Source organism: Pan paniscus, chromosome 1 (genome assembly GCF_029289425.2).
Source record: "Pan paniscus chromosome 1, NHGRI_mPanPan1-v2.0_pri, whole genome shotgun sequence".
In the NCBI taxonomy this organism is placed as follows: domain Eukaryota; kingdom Metazoa; phylum Chordata; class Mammalia; order Primates; family Hominidae; genus Pan; species Pan paniscus.
This window is the reverse complement of record NC_073249.2, coordinates 95,647,636-95,669,311: the sequence shown is the minus strand read 5'-3', so window position 1 is coordinate 95,669,311 and position 21,676 is coordinate 95,647,636. Positions and strand designations below refer to the sequence as shown.

The 21,676-nt window shown below is 46.0% G+C and overlaps 1 protein-coding gene across 10 annotated transcripts in view; it reads right to left on the bottom strand.

Annotated features, from left to right (window-relative positions):
- LOC100977130 (tropomyosin alpha-3 chain) overlaps nucleotides 1–21,377 on the bottom strand; it is a 29,226-nt gene extending 7,849 nt beyond the window's left edge. For 2 of the 10 annotated variants that reach the window (XM_034936310.3, XM_008970313.3), the window contains exons 1-8: nucleotides 18,699–18,937; nucleotides 11,861–11,994; nucleotides 8,845–8,962; nucleotides 8,669–8,739; nucleotides 7,788–7,863; nucleotides 6,408–6,470; nucleotides 6,159–6,228; nucleotides 5,066–5,144 (exon numbers count right to left, since the gene is read on the bottom strand). In XM_034936310.3, the coding sequence (XP_034792201.1) occupies nucleotides 5,066–5,144; nucleotides 6,159–6,228; nucleotides 6,408–6,470; nucleotides 7,788–7,863; nucleotides 8,669–8,739; nucleotides 8,845–8,962; nucleotides 11,861–11,994; nucleotides 18,699–18,830 (743 nt within the window). In that variant the 5' untranslated portion in view covers nucleotides 18,831–18,937. Of the gene's footprint in view, nucleotides 1–3,499; nucleotides 3,699–5,065; nucleotides 5,145–6,158; nucleotides 6,229–6,407; nucleotides 6,471–7,172; nucleotides 7,249–7,787; nucleotides 7,864–8,668; nucleotides 8,740–8,844; nucleotides 8,963–11,860; nucleotides 11,995–18,698 lie in introns of those variants that run through there. The other 8 variants (XM_055113446.2, XM_008970314.3, XM_057302484.2 and 5 more) reach the window with 8 other exon arrangements.
- Nucleotides 21,378–21,676: the final 299 nt, after the last annotated feature.

Here is a 21,676-nt window from a genome sequence, read left to right as displayed (position 1 = left end):
CAGACTCCTGGGCTCAAAGGATCCTCTGGCTTCGGCCCTCCAAGTAGATAGGACTGCAGGCACGCACCACCATGTTTGGCTAAGTTTTTATATTTTGTAGAGACAGGTTCTCACTTTATTGCCAGGCTGGTCTCGAACTCCTGGATTCAAGAAATCCTCTCACCTCAGCCTCCTAAAGTGCAGGGATTACAGGCATGAGCCACTGCACCCGGCTAATTCTCCTACTCTAAAAACCAGTCATCCTTGTCTTTCCTCCTCACATCAAGTGGCCAGGCCTTTCACAATGCCTGACTTTATTTAGTGCTATCTCTCCTGCCACTACTCTAGCTCAGACCCTGATTATTCTCTCCTAGAAAACTAAATTAACCTAACCCAATTTTTTCCAAAGTGTGGTGTATTCACTGCTATAGTTACTTTAATGTGATTAGGAAAAAACACTAACACATCAAACCTTTGATTTCAAAATAGAATTGTGTCAAGTAAGAACAAAATAAATCTGGAAATGAGTAGATCTGAAGAAAACAATGTAGGCAGCAATGAATATGGAAAAAGCCATCAAAAATGGTAACGTAAATGGCTGAAATGTGAGAAACACCATGTTAGTGAATCACTTTGCTAATCTGCAAATTAGTTACCAAATTAATTCTTCTTATATGTTATTCAGATCACAACATATCCTATTCAAAATCTCCAGTGGCATCCCCATTAACTCCCAAGTAAAATTATAACTCCTCAGCCTCATTTTAAGACACAACCTGTTCGCTACTCTGTCTAAATCTACCTTTAGAGCTATTGTGGCCTTCTCATCTCTATCAATGCCTTTATTATTTTGTTTCTCTTTAAATGGAATGCTCAGGCCAGGTGCAGTGGCTCACACCTGTAATCCCAACACTTTGGGAGGCAGAGGCGGGTGGATCACTTGAGGTCAGGAGTTCGCGACCAGCCTGGCCAACATGCTGAAACCCCGTCCGTACTAAAAATACAAAAATCAGCTGGGCATGGTGGTGGGTATCTGTAATCACAGCTCCTCGGGAAGCTGAGACAGGAGAATCGCTTGAACTCAAGAAGCGGAGGTTGCAGTGAGCCATGATCTCACCACTGCACTCCATCCAGCCTGGGTGACAGAGCGAGACTCCGTCTCAAAAAGAGAAAAATAAATAAATAATGGAATGCTCAATATTCACTATCCCACAACCCAACTCTGCTTGTCAAAAATCCACTTTTGGAACCCAATAAAAATGAATATGCAAGTTTAACATGTTGGCCGGGCGCAGTGGCTCAAGCCTGTAATCCCATCACTTTGGGAGGCTGAGGTGGGTGGATCACTTGAGGTCAGGAGTTCCAGACCAGCCTGGCCAACATGGTGAAACCTCACCTCTACTAATAATACAAAAATTAGCTGGGTGTGGTGGCAGGCGCCTGTAATCTCAGCTACTCGGGAGGCTGAGGTGGGAGAACTGCTTGAACCCAGGAGGCAGAGGTTGCAGTGAGCTGAGATCAGGCCACTGAACTCCAGCCTAGGTGACAAGAGTCAAACTCTGTCTCAAAAAAAAAAAAAAAAAAGAAAAAAAGAAAAAAGTTTTAACATGTTTATGAAGTACCCATTACATGCCTTCTTCCATGAGTTTTTCCAATTCATCCCCACTAGGATCAATCTCGTCCCCTCTACTCAATTCCCATAACACTATTATTTGTGGCATTCATCACACAGTATCTGTAGCTTTATGTATGTTTTCTCTCCTAGTAGATTCTAAGCAACTTGAGAGTAGGAATGGTGCCTCCATCTTTATTTCTGTCTCCATCTTAATATCCTATACCTAGAAGATACCAGGAAGTGTCAGCTGAACAAATGAATCTGAACCTTAATCTCAAAGGCTATGCGGCAGTAAGAAATGGAATGGACAAAAGGAAACCTGAATTTGATATGACTTAAAGTTTTAGATTAAGGAAAACTTCCCTACCTGATTATATCTGTTTAAAAGAAGAGCAAAAGTGTTTTTAACAGATGGAATCTTGCTGTGTTGCCCAGGCTGGAGTACTACAGTGGCTATTTACAGGTGCAATCCCACTACTGATCAGCACAGGAATTTTGACCTGCTCCATTTCCGACCTGGGCCAGTTCACCCCTTCTTAGGCAACCTTGTTGTTCTCCACTCCCAGGAGGTCACCATACTGATGCCAAATTTAGTGAGGACATCTGACCTGCATAGCACACTACAGTGCAGAACTCCTGGGCTCAAGCAATCCTCCTGCCTCAGCCTCCCAAGGAGCTACAGGCACTACAGGCAAGTGCCATTGCACCCAGCTAAAAGAAAAGCAAATTTTAAATACATACCCTGCTGGGAAACTAAAGTACTAAGTGAACAACACTTACGTGCTTGGATTAGTATAATTCACAGTTATACTATTAAGAAATCTCTGCTGTGTAAATTGGAATGCGAATTCTTTTTTTTTTTTTTGAGATGGAGTCTCTCTGTTGCCCAGGCTGGAATGCAGTGGCGCGATCTCCGCTCACTGCAACCTCTGCCTCCCAGGTGCAAGCGATTCTCCTGCCTCAGCCTCCCGAGTAGCTGGGATTACAGGCACCCGCCCACCATGCCCAGCTAATTTTTGTATTTTTAGTACAGACGGGGTTTCACCATGTTGGCCGAGCTGGTCTCGAACTCATGACCTCAGGTGATCCACCTGCCCCGGCCTCCCAAAGTGCTGGGATTATAGGCATGAGCCACCACGCCCGGCCTATAATGGGAATTTCTAAAATGTTGATATTTAATTCCACAATATGAACCAAGGAAAATTTTACTAGCAGAAATTTATGTATGTAATAAATCATTAGCCTCATATGCACATTATTTGAAATATGCATGATTGGTCATTTTAGTTTTCCCAATAATAATTTATCACTTATCTTATATCCCACTAGTCACACACTAGCAGGCAAATGGTAGCAAGTCTCAAATATGTAAGAAAGGTTTAAAGAAGAAAAAGTAAAAAAACCGTCGAGAATTCTATCCATTGTGTATTTTTCTGTGACTGGAGTTGACATAATTAGTCAATCTTAGCAATAATGTATTGGGTTCACTGGGTGTTCTGAGGATGCACCATTTGAACCACGGGTAAAAGGGTACAGAATGTGTATTGAGAGTCACTTCAATGGCTTCTCAATGACACCACACCAAAGGAGGAATACCTGAAGAGAGAATGGAAACACTGCAGGCAGGATGATTTAAGAACCTGGAAATAAGGAATTTAATCTTGTTCAGCTTGAGGAGTATAACTAAAATTACTATCCTGAGTAACCTGTACTAAATCCATCACTCTGGTAGAATCAGATCAGCTGAGTTTAAATGTCAAGAAAAAATAGACACACACAAAAGTGGCTTTGATTACATAAGTCAGAGGAGGGGGAGCCTACAATAGCTCTTCCCCACATCACACCCCCAAGGCTCCTTCTTAGGGACAGCAGCAGCTTTGTCAATGACACAAATGCAGGGTGGCATGAGGTTTCCAGCAGCTTAACATTTTAATTTGGGGTGGGGGTGGAAGAAAATACATAAGTTGCTTTTTGCTCCCCCATCCTAATGCCTTGGGGACCAGCCAGGCTGACCCAAATGGAATCCAGAGCGAGAGTGGGGCCTTGGGTTCCCCGAGGAGTAAAGGGGGCAGATCCAGAACAGAGCAGAAACGGTGATAATTATCTGTATGAAAAAGTAAGGATACTCTAGGTGAGAAGGACTAGCATCAATCTAGATAGCAAATTGGGAGAAAGGAAGAGGAAAAAAAGGAAGAGGTGGCAGCAGGAATAATAAAAGAGAGCCAGACACTTCAGCCTGAGAAATGTGGCTTCTTTTCAGGGTTAGTGGGAAAGATACAAAGAGGCAGATTAGCATCAAGGATCAGGGATCCACAGCAAACAGATGAAGCCCCAACAACTCTTTTTGGTGCTGTTTATCACTTGGCTTGCTTCTGGGACTCAGCTCAATTCTTAGGTGAATTTGGTATTTCCCATCTTGGGTAGTTCCCTGAACTTTAATATCAGGGAACCAATTAAACACACCCAGGAGGCCTGAATTTTGTCTTAATGTGTCAGGGCCCAAGTTACTGGCTCTGTGGGCCCTATTTCCTTAGTTGTATGGATTCTACCTCTAGCAGTATCCCTTCTGAGAAGACTAAATTTGAGAAGCAAATAGAAAAATCACAGTGTAGTGAAGAAACTATGAATACAAAATATAAAAATTACAAGTCAGTCAGGGTTCTCCTTCTGATCCAAGATTAATTGCCTCCAGAGCTTTTTTTTCTTAGACAGTCTTGCTCTTTAACCCAGACTGGAGTGCAGTGGCATTATCTCGGCTCACTGCAACCTCCATCTCCTGGTTTCAAGTGATTCTCCTGCCTTAGCCTCCCGAGTAGTTGGGATTATAGACATGCGCCACCAAGCCCAACTAATTTTTTAAATATTTTTTAGTAGAGACAGGGTTTTGCCATGTTGGCCAGGCTGGTCTTGAACTCCTGGCCTCAAGTCATCCGCCCACCTCGGCCTCCCAAAGTGCTGGGATCACAGGTGTGAGCCACTATGCCTGGCCTTTAATGTTTTTCTTTTTTTTTTTTTTTTTTGAGATGGGGTCTCACTCTGTTGCCCAGGCTGAAATGCAGTGGCGCATCTTGGCTCACTGTAACCTCTGCCTCCCAGATTCAAGCGATTCTCCTGGCTCAGCCTCCTGAGTAGCTAGGATTACAGGTGCACTGCCACCATGCCTGGCTACTTTTTGTATTTTTAGTAGAGACGGGGTTTCACCATGTTGGCCAGGCTGGTCTCCAACTCCTGACCTCACGTGATCCACCTGCCTCGGCCTCCCAAAGTGCTGGGATTACAGGCGTGAGCCACCGCGCCCGGCCATGCCTCCAAAGCTTTTGCCAAACAAATAACCAGCACCAATGTTTCAAAGATAAGGGTGGAAATTCTAGTTTCCAAAGGATAAAACCAAAGCACACCACTATGCATAGCTTGTACCCCCATCCACCCACAAGCCAAGATCCCAGCCCCACTCTACTGTCAGATAGTTACATAGAGGTCATGTCATTGAGGGCGTGGTCCAGCTCCTCGCTAATGGCCTTGTACTTCAGTTTCTGGGCATAGAGCTCATCTGGACAGGCACAGGAACCACAGGGAGGAATGAGGGGACAGAGTGAAAGGTTTCAGAAGCAGATGAAGAGAGGGAATCATTAGAAATTAGGAAAGTGTGACTGTGGGTCTAATACCACAGTTAGGAAAATATCTACTCTGGCAACCATGACTGGACATTTTCAGATCTACTCTTTCCTATGACCAACTTCCTTTCCTGATACTCCAAATCAACTGCAGCAAGGGCTGAGAACCTGGGCACAGTCATAACTAGAAATTCCTATTTCCAAAAGCACTTAAGAGGATACCACTCCCATCCAGGTACCCAATTCCTAGCAGTGATAACACTTAATTGAACAAAAATAGCAAAGGGAGAGAGTATATATCCATATTCAGACACTTCTCTGCCTACAAAATGTGAACCTATTAGTGGCCCCTCTGCTCCACAGGCTGCCCCTGCAACTCTGCCAAGAGAGTGTACCAAAGGAGCATACATCAGAGTTCTCAAAGCAAAGAGTACGTTCCCTTGTCAGGGTGGATGGCAGTTACCAACTTGCAGGGACAGAAGTATTTAGAAAGCTCCTGACATTGGTCAATGTTCAGATACGGTTATTCCACAACTTCATTTATTGGATAAATACCCGACAGCTTGAGTGGCAAAAAGAACTGTGGAAAGTAGCCATGAAATGACATACATCTTGCCCTTCTGAAATCATGGCTTCCATTTAAACCCACAGACTAAAGGTTTAAGACTAATAAATTGGAGGTAAATGCAGCCATTATCATTCTCCTCAAAGGGAAGGGTACAAATTGCAGACTATTTGGTAAAGTCTTCTTAAAGGAAAAGATTAAATTTAAAAAACCAATTCTAGAGTTTGACCCACTTTGCCTAGCTGTGGCATAGGACAGTGCACATGATATTAATACATGCCAAGTCACTACCAACTTCCTTTGGTGTACAGAAAAAGAGATTAATGGTTAATGGGCAGTCTTCCTCTATATTTCTCTATTTCAATCCCTACTCCAGGTTCCATACCTTCCAAGTCATCAATTGTCTTTTCCAGCTTGGCTACCGATCTCTCAGCAAACTCAGCACGGGTCTCTGCCTGGGGGAAATATGAAATTAGTCAGAACCAGAGATGAAGACAAAGAAGAACAATCTCTATTTCTTCCACCTTCTACTTCTGGACCTTTCAGAACCCAAACCAGCCAGTTTAAATCCATATTAATGCCTTATATACCTCTAAATGTTTTGGGTTCTGCCCTATAAATCCCCTCAGCTCACCTCCTTGAGTTTATCAGTAAGAATCTTGATTTCTTCCTCATATTTATCTTCTTTTTGAGAGTACTGTAAGATAAGTAGATTAAAAATTTCAGAGTAGAAATTAGTCACACAGGCAATACCTCCCCTCTACATTTAACTCTTACATTGAATATCCTCTTGCACTAAATGTGCTGAATGGTCCAAGAGTAAGAGCAAGGCCTGGCTCTGGACAATAGGTCCTTGAAATTCAGAAATCTATGTCTTTAGAGCCATGAGATCCTCAGGTTAAAATTCTCCATGACTTTTTAAGATGGATCTAAGCTTTGATATTATTCAGATCAACCCAAGGAGGTGTTTTTCCTTTCCCCTGCTTGATGAGCAAGAATAGTAGCACCCCAAGGTCACATGACTGAAACACACCCACATGATGGCAAAGTGAAGTCATCTGTCTTGATTGCTCATTAGGTCTCAGAGCTGATTCTGTCTGTTGCCCCCATCTGTCTGCTAGAAAGCCTGTTAGGGCCCTTGATTATTGCTTTTCAGCACAGCAGTATCAGCCTAAGGAGCACATGACTCCAGTAACCTGAGACCATGAAGTTATTTTAATTAAAGCAATCAAAGTGCACAGAAAGTAGCATTAAACCCAGAACCTGAATACATGGTAAGGAGGTAGGAAGAGGACACGCCTCACTGGATTATATATGGAATGCGTGTCTCCAGTCTTTCATCAAGGGCAGGGCTGGGCCCAGGCCCCAAAGCCTGTCACTTTCACAAACCAGCCCCTACCTTCTCCGCCTGAGCCTCAAGAGACTTGAGGTTGTTGGTGACATTCTTCAGCTCCTCCTCCAGCTCAGAACACTTACTGTGAATATTTTAAATACCACAGGAGAGGAAAAGGGAAAAGGAAGAGAATAAAAAAAGGGAGAGAGACACATAGACGTGAATTGAACCTATATGTAGAGAGAGTTGGAAGGCATACTGGGGAAGAGATGTTCCCAAGTAACCTGAGCAAGCATCAACCCTCCTCCCTCTACCATAGAACGTGTCAGGAGCTAGACCTTCCTGGGCTCAAAATGTTTGAATACTAATAAAGCACTTGAGAGAAATTCACTACCAGGAACAAGTCATAACTGCTACCTGGGGTGGAGGTGGGAACAAATGCCCAACCCAAACAGTCCCCCAAATCACCCAAAGGAAGGAGACCCTGTGGAGAGGCAGTGAAGCAACTAGGAAAGAAGAGATGAAAGATGCCAAGTAAGTGGAAAAGAATGGAGCATTCCATGAAGAGATGAGACAGCACTCAACAAAATCAAGTGGAGGGGAGGCAGCTGCAAAACAAAAACAAAACAAAACAAAACCACACCATATATATAACCTTGCTGTGGGCTTAATGGTTAGTACCTTTTCTTCAGCAGCACTCAGACACTTCAGGTTCTGGTCCATCAGTCTAATCTGCTCATCCATCTCTCGGCAACGGCTGTTAGTGATAGTCACGGGGATGGCACAAGCCAGGTTGTGGGGAGGGAGAAAGGTCAAAAAGGAACACAGCAAGAAAACAAGCAGCAAAACGAAAAAAAAAAAAATTCAAAAAATGGGAAGAGAACACCACCATGGTCATGATATGTTATGTCTGGCAGACGGGAATGTAAGAGGGAAGCACAAATACATATGCATTCAGCACTGACTTTGTTAATCAAGGCCCAGAAGGTACCGATGGGAGAGCAGTTAATATCTACCCTTGCCCTAAGGTTCCCTAGCAGATTGGCAAAGTGGCCAAAACAGACACCAGATTTTTTTTTTTAATTTATTTGTTTTAGGGACAGGGTCTCCCTATGACGCCCAGGCTGGCCTCCAACTCCTGGGTTCAAGCAACCTTCCTGCCTTGGCATACTAAGTAGCTGGGACTACAGGTTTGAGCCACCACACCCAGCCAGACACTAGATCTTAAATCAGGATAGCCACTTTGATGTCTTCCACCCCAGGTGGAAGGACCCAGTAGGATCTTCCAGTTAACTGTTCACCATGTATTAGTCCTTATTTGCTCTCAATTTGTAAACCCTACCAACAAAAAATAAGAAAGCCTCTTTTGTCACTTGTCACTAGTCAGGAGAATAAGGAAGCCTAAAACCATTCTTGGGCCTAAAAAAGCACTATAGATGACTCCCATTCCCTAGGCCCTGTTTAACAAGGTTGAAGGAATGCTAATTTATTCATATTAGTGCCCAAGCCAAAGGGGAAGGGACAAATTGGTAATGACAAGATTTGGGGAGCTAGATACTCACGACTCTGCCAGCTCAGCTCGTTCCTCTGTGCGTTCCAAGTCTCCTTCAATGATCACCAACTTACGAGCCACCTACAGGAAAAGATCCCAGTATAGCTTAGTGAAGCAAAGGAGCCATTTACCGCATTATGCTTTGTAAAAGGCTGATACGAGAGGGACTAACAGAAGGTCACTTACCTCTTCATACTTCCTATCTGCCTCTTCTGCAATGTGCTTAGCTTCTTTGAGTTGGATTTCCTGGAGTTCCATCTTTTCTTCATCTTTTAAGGCCCGGTTTTCAATAACCTTCATACCTCTGCCAGAAATAGGACAAAAGCAATACTGACACCCTGAGCAGTGTGTCGTCAGCTCCACTCCAAGGGTCTCAGAACTGTACTTTTAAAAGCCCACTCCTCTCTGTCTGCCCCTCAAATGGAAATTCCATGTTACTACTCCCACACCTTAGTTTAATTATTTCATTTAAAATTTTTTGTTATGGCTGGGCACAGTGGCTCACGCCTATAATCCCAGCACTTTGGGAGGCTGAGGCGGGCAGATCACCTGAGGTCGGGAGTTCAAGACCAGCCTGACCAACATGGAGAAACCCCGTCTCTACTAAAAATACAAAATTAGCTGGGTGTAGTGGCACATGCCTGTAATTCCAGCTACTTGGGAGGCTCAGGCAGGAGAATCACTTGAACTCAGGAGGTGGAGGTTGCGGTGAGCCGAGATCGAGCCATTGCACTCCAGCCTGGGCAATAAGAGCGAAACTCCGTTTCAAAAAAAAAGAAAACAACAAAAAAAACTTTTTGTTATAAAGGTAATACATCCTGGCCAAGCGCAGTGGCTCACGCCTGTAATCCCAGTACTTTGAGAGGTCAAGTCAGGTGGATCACTTGAGGTCAGGAGTTTGAGACCAGCTGGCAAACATGGTGAAACCCTGTCCCTACTAAAAATACAAAAATTAGCCAGGCGTGGTGGCAAGCACCTGTAATCCCATCTACTGAGGCAAGATAATCACTTGAACCCGGGAGGCAGAGGTTGCAGTAAGCCAAGATCGCACTGCTGCACTCCAGCCTGGGCGACAGAGTGAGACACCGTCTCCTCCACCACCCCCAAAAAAACTTATTAAGAAATTAAATACTAAAATATTAAATAAAAATATGGATATATACGGCTGGGCGTGGTGGCTCACGCCTGTAATCCCAGCACTTTGGGAGGCCGAAGCCGGCAGTCACCTGAGGTCAGGAGTTTGAGACCAGCCTGGTCAACATGGCAAAACCCTGTCTGTACTAGAAATACAAAAATTAGTCAGGAGTGGTGGCAGGCGCCTGTAATCCCAGCTACTTGAGGGAAGCTGAAGCATGAGAATGGCTTGAACCCGGGAGGTGGAGGTTGCAGTGAGCCGAGATTGTGCCACTGCACTCCAGCCTAGGGGATAGAGTGAGACTCTGTCTCAAAAAAATAAATAAATATTATTTAAATATATGTATATATATATATACACACAAAAAAATCCCATCCCAGCTTCCCCAAAGTAATAATATACTAGACGGTTCTGCAACTTGTTTTCCACACTTTTTTTTCCCCCCCGGTATTCAGCATGCAGCTATCCTCACTTTCTTTCTTTCTTTCTTTTTTTTTTGAGACCAAAAAAAAGAGGGAGGCTCACTGCAACCTCCGCCTCTTGGGTTCCAGTGCTTCTCGTGCCTTAGCCTCCTGAGTAGCTGGGATTACAGGCGCGCCCCACCACGCCTGGCTAATTTTTGTACTTTTACCAGAGACTGGATTTTGCTGTGTTGGCTGGGGTGGTCTTGAACTCCTGGCCTCAAGTGATCGTCCACCTCAGGCTCCCAAAGTGCTGGGATTACAGGTGTGAGCCACTGCACCCGGCCCCCACTTTCTATAATTTGCATGCTACTCTAATAGTATACACATAGCTGCCTCTTTCATTTTCACAGCTGCACAGTAGTAACGTACCCTTAGAAAGGCACTATTTATTCTGAAAACCCTTAGTTGTCAAGCACCTCTGTTCTAGTTTAACTCACATGTGGCAAGGAGACAACTGGCTATTTTCAAAAACATGAGTTATAATTTGTTTCAAGGGCCATGGTTCTCAACCCTAGGAACACATTAAAATTAGCTGGGGAAGGCCAGGCGCAGTGGCTCACGCCTGTAATCCCAGCACATTGGGAGGCCGAGGTGGGAGGATCACAAAGGCAGGAGATCAAGACCATCCTGGCTAATACGGTGAAACCCTGTCTCTACTAAAAATACAAAAAATTAGCCGGGCGTGGTGGCGGACACCTGTAGTCCCAGCTACTTGGGAGGCTGAGGCAGGAGAATGGCGTGAACCCGGGAGGTGGAGCTTGCAGTGAGCCCAGATTGCGCCACTGCACTCCAGCCTGGGCTATAGAGCGAGACTCTGTCTCAAAAAAAAAAAAAAAAAAAATTAGCTGGAGAACTTTAAAAACATCAATGCCCAGACCCCTCTTCCAACTGATTCTAATGGAACTGGGATGAGATCTAAGCATCCAGTTTTAAATTCCCCAGTGATTTCCCCCCTCACCCCTACCTATGATTCTAATAATGCAACCAGCGTTGAGAAGGCTTACTAAAAACAGATTGCCAGGCCCCACATCCAAAGTTTCTGATTCAGCAGATCAGCATAGGAGCTGAGAATGTGAATTTTTACCAAGTTCCCAAGTATTGCTGATGCTGCTGGTCTGAGACCTTACTTAGAGAACCTCTGTTTTAGAGAAATTAATCTCACAAATAGAAGCTTATGATCCAGAAAGTAGAAGTCATACTGGTGATCCCATTTTAAGGATCATTAGGCCAATTTGTAAGGAAATACCAATTACAAAAGGGTCACAACATCTAAGTTACCCTTACTGTCTTCAAGGGGACAGAATATGCAGAATAGAAAGGAGATCCTGTGTGATGGAGTTAGTATTTTATTTTTATTGACTGATTGACACAGGGTCTTTCTCTGTCACCCAGGAGTGCAGTGGCGCAATCACAGCTCACTGTAGCCCCAACTTCCTGGGCTTGAGCCACCCTCCTGCCTCAGCGTCCCAAAGTGCTGGGATTACAGGCATGAGCCATCACACGCAGCCAGAATTGCTATTTAGAAAACAGGTCTATAAGGAAATCTTGATCAGAACTATTATGAACTTTTAAAATCCACACTCCATCAGGCTTCCCTACACACCTCTCACTCTCATCAGCAGCTTTTTCAGCTTCTTCCAGCTTTTGCAGGGCAGTGGCCAGGCGCTCCTGAGCACGGTCCAGCTCTTCTTCAACCAGCTGGATCCTACGGTTCAAGGAGGCCACCTCAGCCTCAGCCTGCATTTGAAGGAAAGAATGGACAAGGGAAGCAGAGGCATGGAGAAAAGAAGAAATAACTATGACATTAAGATCAGGGTTGACTACCATGAAAAAGCCAGAGTCTCGCAGGGTAGAACTTGTCTTAGCTCAGCTGTTAAAAGATCTAGCAGACATAACTTTATATATATATATTTCCTCCCTTTCCCATCAACGAACTCCCATATGTTCCACAGGAAGAGTGTTTTAAAACTCAGTTCCTTGCCCAGCCCAGTGAGTTAGTACCACCCACTTCCTGGACTCAGTTCAAATTCCTCAACACACTGGAGTCAGAAAAGAAAGTCAATGAAGGGTTCCTTCTGCCTGAGCTCTGGCTTGGAGGCATGTCTCATCCTCAGTAACCTTTCAAGTGTCTCATAAAGCAGAAAAAAAAAAAAAAAAAAAAGCAAGGTTTCTTAAAGAGGGTATCCTGACTGGGTGTGGTGGCTCATGCCTGTAATCCCAGTATTCTGGGAGGCTGGGGCAGGCGGATCATGAGGTCAGGAATTTGAGACCAGCCTGGCCAATATGGTGAAACCCTGTCTCTAGTAAAAAATACAAAAATTAGCCAGGTGTGGTGGCGCGTACCTCTAGTCCCAGCTACTCGGGAGGCTGAGGCAGAAGAATCCCTTGAACCCGGGAGGCAGAGGTTGTACTGAGCTGAGATTGCGCCACTACACTCCAGCCTGGGCAACACGGTGAAACTCCATTTCAAAAAAAAAAAAAAGAGGGAATCCTGGATTACCTATTAATTGCTGCTTAACTCAAACTGTTATTCCTATGATCACTTTACCCTAACACATCAGAAGAATAACTAGCCAAGGGAATGTCTTCCAGAATAGCCTTCCAGACTGGAAAGCAAAAGAATGGAACATTGTTGGGATGCCTACTCACCAGCCCTTCAACTTGTGCCCCCGTACTCCTTTTTTAAGTTGGCTACAAGGAGCTGCTTCTGGCTAAAATTATCTGCTTTGATAGCTTTACAAAAAAGAAAGAACATTTCCACCACACCCACTACCATTCCTCCAAATTTCTGAATCGTCTCCTTTCTATTCCTCCAGCCATCCCCTTAGCTTCACCCTCTAATACAGCTTATGACAATCTTCCCCCTGGCCTCCATCTCACAATGAAGTATAGGTTAGAGTCCAAGTAAACCCATCCTGGATGGGTTTTCTCTAAGAAACAAGGAAAGAAGGAGGCAGCCTGCAGGTGGATGGATAAATTCTAATGGTAGGAAAACCTCTTTCCATGACTGCCTCCCCGCTACCTTTACTGGTGGGAGGTACCCTGACTGCAACAGTATACAAGAATTTAATATGCCCAGCACACCACCCAGTTCAGATGCTTATCCAAGTGCCTGGTAAACACGATCTCTCTTCTATAGCCCAGATTGTGCATGAATTCTATTACCCTGATTTCTTCCTGGCAGGCAGGAGTTGGTGCAGCTATAGAAACAGCCTGGGCCACTAGCTCCGATGAGGAAGAATATAGACCAAAAGACTCCTTTTTAACCATCAGGTCTGGCACAAAAACTTCCACATACAAACATGAGAAGCTGAAGAGACTAGGAAGGGAAGCAGAGGGCTGGGGCTACAATCTAGCCACCAGGCAAAGAAAATCGAGAAGTCAACATAAGCTGAAATTATTAAGAAACCATTTGTGCCTCTACACTACTCAAAACACCACAAAGACAAGTATTCTCTGCTTCTGCCTCTTCCAGAAAAATAGATGTTCTCTGTAACAACACACATTTCTCCTCACAAACCCAACAAGGCCATGGATCAAGAGCAAGTCAGGCTATCAGGCAAGACCTAGGAGACACTGCTAGTAAAATGACTTACCCCCCTCAGACGAAAAATACAACTAGATTTAGAGGAAGCTCATGAAATGTAAGACATCATGCAGCTCACCAGTAGTTACCCAAACTGGAGTAGAAGATAACAGGCTATGGGGCGGGGGTGTACAGTTGCCATGACAGCAAGCTGGCTCAGGCAGTTTCTCCCACAAATCAGCATTTACAATAGAATTCTTAGCAAATCTTGGTGCCCTCCTAAGAGCATGCACACATGAACAAGCCTGTATCAAAAGCAGAACCTGAGATGGGAGTCCTAGAAAAAGCTTCAGAGACCCCCTCCGGGGTGGAGTGGTAGGGAATGGGACCTTGCCTTTCTCTTTTCTCCTAGCACAGAGGATCAGTTCTCTTTACAATGAAACAAAAGCCTGCAGAATCAAGATCTGATACTTTGTTTAAAGGAACAAGGAAGACAAGCTGACTTTTCCCTCATGAGTCTATGCACAGTGCCTGTCCCTTTCAGGTCAAATAATACCAATGGGTACCAAGAGATTGAACAGGCCTACTTTTTGCAGACCAGGCTACCTGTGGCCCTGGGAAACGTTAAGCTCTGCACTTTCCTAATCATCTTAGTAATTAGCATGCCCATCCAGATGCGGTTTTGGTGTTTCAGCTGACCTGTCTCTGCCCAGTGTGGAGGATATACAGTACTCTGTGGTTCTTCCCTTCAAGTAATAATAGGATTCTCCACTGCCCAGGAAGCAAAGATCCTGGGTGAGGGATTGGGGAAAGAGTAGAATGCAGCAGCAACTCAGTCACATTACAAGATGGCTGACAACAGCTTCGGCTATCCTCCACTCCAAAGAGATTTCCCAAATATGTCAACCCTTCCAGGCAAGAAACTGACAGTGTGATGGTACTCTCAGGCAGAACAGGGCCAAGGACAGAAGGGGATTAGCCTAAATCTGGCTTTCTGCCACACTGGGGTTTCTCTTATTAGATAAAAGCCACAGATAAAATTCAAATGAAAGAGTATTAGAAAGTTAGGCTTGAGCCCTGTGAGTAAAGGACTATTTGAGTTCACTGTGCTCACAAATGCATTACCCAGGGAGATACCGTGTCCTTGGGGAATTTAAACTTCACCAAAGGGGAGGCAAGTTGGAAGGGAGTAGAGCTATCTGCCCCACAGTAAACAAAGGCGGAGCCTAAGCAGGGGTAAAGGGCTATCTGCCTCTCCCCTGTGAGTGTGTGTTCTAGTACTGGGGAAAGAGAAAGGAAAGCAAAGCAACCAAAGAAAGGTTGCTTAGTCCACCAGGCCCACGAATAGAAGAGAACCACACAACAGTCAAGCATTCTAACCTCTCCAGAGACTAGGAATTTAGGATTAAGGCCAGAATCAAAGCCCACTCCCTCGGTAGTACTCTTAAGGTTTTTATTATTACTTTTTTTTTTCTTTTTGAGGCAGAGGTAGTGTGCTGACCTTACACTCCCGCAGTTGACCCCTCACTCCCCCAGTGCCGATACTCGCCCAGGCTGGAGTACAGTGGCATGATCCAATCCTGGTTCACTGCCACCTCCGCCTCCAGGGTTGAAGCAATTCTTGTGCCTCAGCCTCCCAAGTAGCTGGGATTACAGGCATGCGCCACCATGCCCAGCTAATTTTTTGTATTTTTAGTAGAGATGGGGTTTCATCAGATCCACAGGTGGACCTCAGATCCACCCGCCCAGGCCTCCCAAAGGGCTGGGATTACAGGTGTGAGCCACCGCACCCAGCCTCTTAAGTTTTTTAGACTAGAAAAAAATTAAAAAGAGAAAAATATCAGGGACAATTAGGAGAGAGGTATTAAAAACAGATAAGGTGAACTGTACATTTATAAATGGTTAAAATGTAAATTTTACATGTATTTTTATCACCACTACCACAAAAAAAAAGAGATAAGGAAAAAGACTGCATTTAAACATTATGTTGCCATCTGTTTCCATTTAGACAGAAGTACAAAGGAAATGCAGAACTGAAAGTAAATTTGACAAGGTGCTACATTATAAAAGACCAATTTCCAGGCCGAGAGCAGAAAAGAAAGATGGATCCTAGAACACCAGTGTCTCAGTTTTAGACTCATCTAGCTTCCCAACAAGGGTGGCTTGGATGTTCACACAAAGTAACCAGGAAAATAATTAAGTGACAATCCCACTAACAGCATGAGATACCATCAGAGAGTGCAGTTTCCCGCTCCAGAGGAGGGAGGAGTCTGCAAAACCCACATTCCAGAATGCCTTAAGAGGATAACAGGTAGCCCAAGCAACCCCCCTCCCTTCCCACAGGTGTCTCCTCCTCAGTAGGGGTTCAAAGTTCAGCAGAGCAGAAAGTCAAAAGATTAAGCTTCTTCAGGCTGGGGAGTAGAAGAAATGATTTCATCAATATTTAACTATAACTCTACTTCCCCATTCTGAGGACTTCCTTACTAGACCTCAGCTCAATAAGCAAATTTGGCAGGCTCTGAGTGAAAGTAGCTTAAGAAACATCACCCCAGGATGGGCGCAGTGGCTCATGCCTGTAATCTCAGCACTTTGGGAGGCTGAGGCAGGCAGATCACTTGAGGTCAGGAGTTTGAAACCAGCCTGGCCAACATGGTGAAACCCCATCTCTACTAAAAATAAAAAAAAAAAAAATAAATAAATAAAAATCGCCGAGTGTGGTGGTGGATGCCTGTAATCCCAGCCACTCAGGAGGCTAAGGCAGGAGAATCACTTCAGCCTGGGAGGTGGAGGTTGCAGTGAGCAGAGATCATGCAACTGCATTCCAGGCTGGGCTACAGAGCAAGTCTCCATCTAAAAAAAAAAAGAGGGGGGATGGGAGGCAGGAATCACCCACCTTAGAACTACTCCTAGAATGTCCATATTTAATACTGAGCCTAAGATTCTGCAGCTCAACACATGGCCAGTTCCTCTGTCTTCCCCTTTAAAGCTATCTGGTCTCCAGAACAAAGGAGATGAGAAAGTGCCACTGGCCATAAAGAGTCACCCAGCCAGTCCATCTCACTTGCACAGATAATAAGAAGTTGTTGGCAAACTGAACAGAGGAAAAAAATCTACCTAGAAAAAGGTGTCTGAGGAAGACAACAAGCTCCCATCCCAGCATCTCCATGACCACTTATAAAAATAAGTGAGTATTCCAACAATCTTTAAGTATTTAACCTGGAGGGCAGCTGTCCCCCAATTACCATCCTTTTCTGAAATCCACCCCTCCCCCTCCCAAAAACATTCTCAGTTATTTCCCAGAGGAGCAGCCAAAAAGAAAAACAAAAACAAAAACTTACCAAGGGAAAGAACAAAGAACAAAGAATAAACCACATGAGTACTTTCACTGGATCTTAAATTTTAGCAACAGTTACTTTACTCTCTCAAGATCCTCCAAAACAAAGCCTCAACTGCTATCAGCTCCATCTATTAGACTGCACCCTAGACCTTGGAAAATCTTATGGCTTACACTAAAACTAATCAGCCACTTTTAAACAGAAAGACGTTTAAAGAAATCACTAGAATAGGCTGGGCACGGTGGATCACACCTGTAATCCCAGCACTTTGGGAGGCAGAGGTGGGTGGATCACCTGAGGTCAGGAGTTCGAGACCAGCCTGGCCAACATGGCGAAACCCCGTCTCTACCAAAAATACAAAAAATTAGCCAGACTTGGTGGCGGGCACCTGTAATCCCAGCTACTCAGGAGGCTGAGGCAGGAGAATCACTTGAACCCGGGAGGCGGAGGTTGCAATGAGCCGAGATCATGCCATTGCACTCCAGCCTGAGCGACAGAGTGAGACTCTGTCTCAAAAAAAAGAAAGGAAGAAAGAAATCACTAGAATCACCGTTCACTCCACCAACATTTTACGTTTCCACTTTCAGTTGAACAAATATTCCACTAGAGTCACCTGGAATTCATTATTGTCTCCACCAAATTGCCCAAGTCAATCAGAAACCTTGAGACTGGCACACCATCTGATTCTCTGCCATACACTCGCTTATCAGCTCTGCTCGGAAGAAATGTTCTTAACCAGTTCGGCTTGCACTGATCACACTTCAGCAATAAAGGCCTGAATCTGACAGAAGTTCCTGCCTTCCAGGTCATTGTGGGTAGGGCCAGGCAAGTTTGGTTGGCTCCTACATTTGCACTAACGTTGAGAGAAGTACTATCCCCTCCCCTGCCGTTTCACGTAGATTCAGAGAGTAGGTGTAGCAGCTGCAAGAGCACCCCGTAAGAGGAAAGGGCCCCTGGCCAGAGGATGAGAGGCGGTCCTGTGGCCTCGAGCTCCTCCAGGGAGGGAGGGCACCGCGCTTCCTCTCAGCCAACTGCTGCCTCATTTCCTGAGCAGGAGGAGGGAGCGGAAAAGCTGCCAGCAGGCAGGCCGGGGTCTTTCCGACGGTTCCCACCCCACAGCCCTCACCATTTCACAGAAGGTTCAGTACTGCCCCTCCCCGAACAGAGAAGCACCCACCCACTCTTACCCCCTGGGCAGGAAACCTCAAGCCAGAGCAAAGTTCTCCCACCCTCCATGGGGAAGTGGGGGAGGGAGAAGCCGCTGAGCCCCTCCCACGGCCGCGCCCGGATCGGAGGCACTGAATGAATGAGGTGGAGAAAAAAAGAGGAGGAAAGCCACACCCCAAACCCCGTAAGGCTCAATTTCTTCAAAGGTCAAGCCTGCTCGCCCGAGCACTGTTTCCCCCTCGTCCGCTTGCTGTCCTACTGGTGCTGAGCCCCACCCATCCTCCGAGATCCCAACTTCATCTCCGAGCCCGCCGGCCTTCAGAGGACCGTGCTCCACGGCAAAAGGGACCTTATTCCGCTTACCGGATACTCCAGCGCCTGCCCCTCCCTCATGAGCCTCACCATCTCCGTACCTGTTCCCGGGCCCGCCTTTCTCCCTCAACTTCTCGCTGGAGGCGCTCAGCTCGCTCCTCTGCATCATCTGCCTGCTGCTGCAGAACCTGGATCTTGCGCTTCACCGCCTCGATGGTGGTGATTCCAGCCATGGTGCCCACCCAGCTACTGCTCGCGCTCCGGTTCCTGCCTCCTCCGCTCGGCGTTGCAGCCTCCTCTCACCCTTACTTCCGCCTGCTACGCCCTGAAATACCGGAACTCACCAACCCGCCCGGATGTGACGTCCCTCTGCCGCGCCCTCCCACCGCCAGGCAGGCGGGAAGGCAGTCCACTGGAGGGAGAGCCGCGGTAGGGAGTGGATCCTCCCAGTCGCCCTGGGGTACGGCTCCCGGCCTTACCTTGGGCCAGTAAACTGGGACGGGGTTGGGACGAGGGAGTGTTACCATGGTAACTGGGCGGCGCTTCGTGCCCTAGCCTCTCCCGCCAGGCTGGCTGCCCACAATGTTTGGCCCCTTTGCAGGTATTCGGCTGACCTTACACTCCCGCAGTTGACCCCTCACTCCCCCAATGCCGATACCCGTCACCCCTCACTATATAAACATCCTACAAGTCTCTGCTTCCACTCACCCCACGACAAACTCCAAAACCAAGTTATAAGAAAAGTCTAAAAGACTTTCTGGGCCTCAGGTTCAAAAGAGCCCCACTCAGTCTCCTTTCAAAGTCGGCTCAGGTAGGTAGGTTCTCTCTCCCGTCTCCTGGAAGTCAATGAATGGAACTGTCGGAGTGGAAGGGATGGGCAAGATGGCACAAATTCTCATTCTATTTGGCATGGTATGAACTTAAGTGTTCTATTTAGAACAGACTTTTCTCCTTTTTTTTTTTTTTTAAGAGACAAGATCTCGCTCTGTTGCTGGAGTGCGGCAGTGGCGAGATCACAACTCACTACAGCTCGAACTCCTGGGCTCAAGCGAGCCTCCTACCTCAGCCTCCGGTGTAGCTGGGACTACAGGTGCACGCCACCCCGTCAGGCTCCCTGTTATTTTATTTATTTTTGTTTTGTTTTTTATTTTTTGGGACGGAGTCTCCTCTGTCGCCCAGGTTGGAGTGCAGTGGTGCGAACTCGGCTCACTGTAAGCTCCGCCTCCCGGGTTCAAGCGATTCTCCTGCCTCAGCCTCCCGAGTAGCGCCCTCCACCGCGCCCGGCTAATTTTTTTTTTGTAGTTTTAGTAGAGACGGGGTTTCACCGTGTTAGCCAGGATGGTCTCGATCTCCTGACCTCGTGATCTGCCGGCCTCGGCCTCCCAAAGTGCTGGGATTACAGGTCCCTGTTACTTTTGAGAGTCATCATGCACCAAATTAACCAACCTTCCAGCCCCTCCAAACCTTGGAATGATTCAGGACTTGGCAATTTAATCATCAGCTGGGCGTGGTAGCTCATGTCTGTAAGTCTAGGATTTTGGGAGGCTGAGGTGGGAGGATGGCTTGAGCCCAGGAGTTCAAAACCAGCCTGGGCAATGTAGCAAGACCTCATCTCTAAAAATAAATAAATAATTTAATAATCACTTACAATTCCTTTTGTAGATAAGAAAGATATGCCCCCATTTTATCAGGAAGGAATCCTCTATTACAGACCACTGTCAGCCAGGCGGGGTGACTCATGCCTGTGATCCCAACATTTGGGAGGCCAACGCGAGAAGATCACTTCAGCCCAGAGTTTGAGACCAGCCTGGGCAGTATAGTGAGACCTCGTCTCTACAAACAATTAAAAAATTAGCCAGGCTTGGTGGCAGCACGTCTGTAGTCCCAGCTACTTGGGAGGCTGAGGTGGGAAGATTTCTTGAGCCGGGAAGGCAGAGGTTGCAGTGAGCCAAGATTGTATCACTGCCTCCAGTCTGGGTGACAGATTGAGAGCCTGTCTCAAAAAAATAAAAAACAGACGACTGTTACTAGATCCTTCATGCAACAGCCAGACATGAGTGCCTGTAAACTGTACTATAGAATTGAGCCTCCATTCTGTTACAACTTTTAGCAATTTCAATGCCACTGTACTTCCAAGTACCCCCAAGGAACTGTTTATGAGTTAGAAACTTCCCTTTGGCCAGATGTGGTGGCTCATGCCTGTAATCCCAGCACTTTGGGAGGCCACGGCGGGCAGATCACCTGAGGTCAGGAGTTTGAGACCAGCCTGGCCAACATGGCAAAACCCCGTCTCTACTAAAAATGCAAAAATTAGCCGGGTGTGGTGGTGCACACCTGTAGTTCCAGCTACTCAGGGAGGCTGAGGCAAGAGAATTGCTTAAATCCGGGAGGCAGAGGTTGCAGTGAGCTGAGATGGTGCCACTCTACTCCAGCCCGGGTGACAGAGTGAGACTCTGTATCAAAAAAAAAAAAAAAAAAAATGGCAAAACAGACCAGGCGCAGTGGCTCACGCTTGTAATCCCAGCACTTTGGGAGGCTGAGGCAGGTGGATCACGAGGTCAGGAGTTCAAGACCAGCCTGGCCAAGATGGTGAAACCCTGTCTCTACTAAAAACCACAAAAACAAACAAACAAAAAACTAGCCAGGTGCAGTAGCAGGCGCCTGTAATCCCAGCCACTCGGGAGGCTGAGGCAGGAGAATTGCTTGAACCCAGAAGGCAGAAGTTGCAGTGAGCCGAGATCGCGCCACTGCACTCCAGCCTGGGTGACAGAGTGAGACACAACCTGAAAAAAAAAAAGAAAAACAACAAAAAAAGAAACTTTCCCTACAGGCACTGCCATGCAGGATTTCTGGAAGCACAATAGTAAAGAGACTTGAGAACGTTATCTTCCCTCTTATTTCTTTGTATTCCTCCCACCTTCCCAGTAGGTAATCGTGATAAATTTTTCTTCTGGGACAGCTCTCTTTTCTCCTAGAAAATTAGGACGTGGAACAGGACTTATAATGAAGAGTCCTAATCCCTGAAAGGAATAGTAGGCAAGACAGTTGCTGCCCTCAATGTCTAGTTCTAAGAATGCTC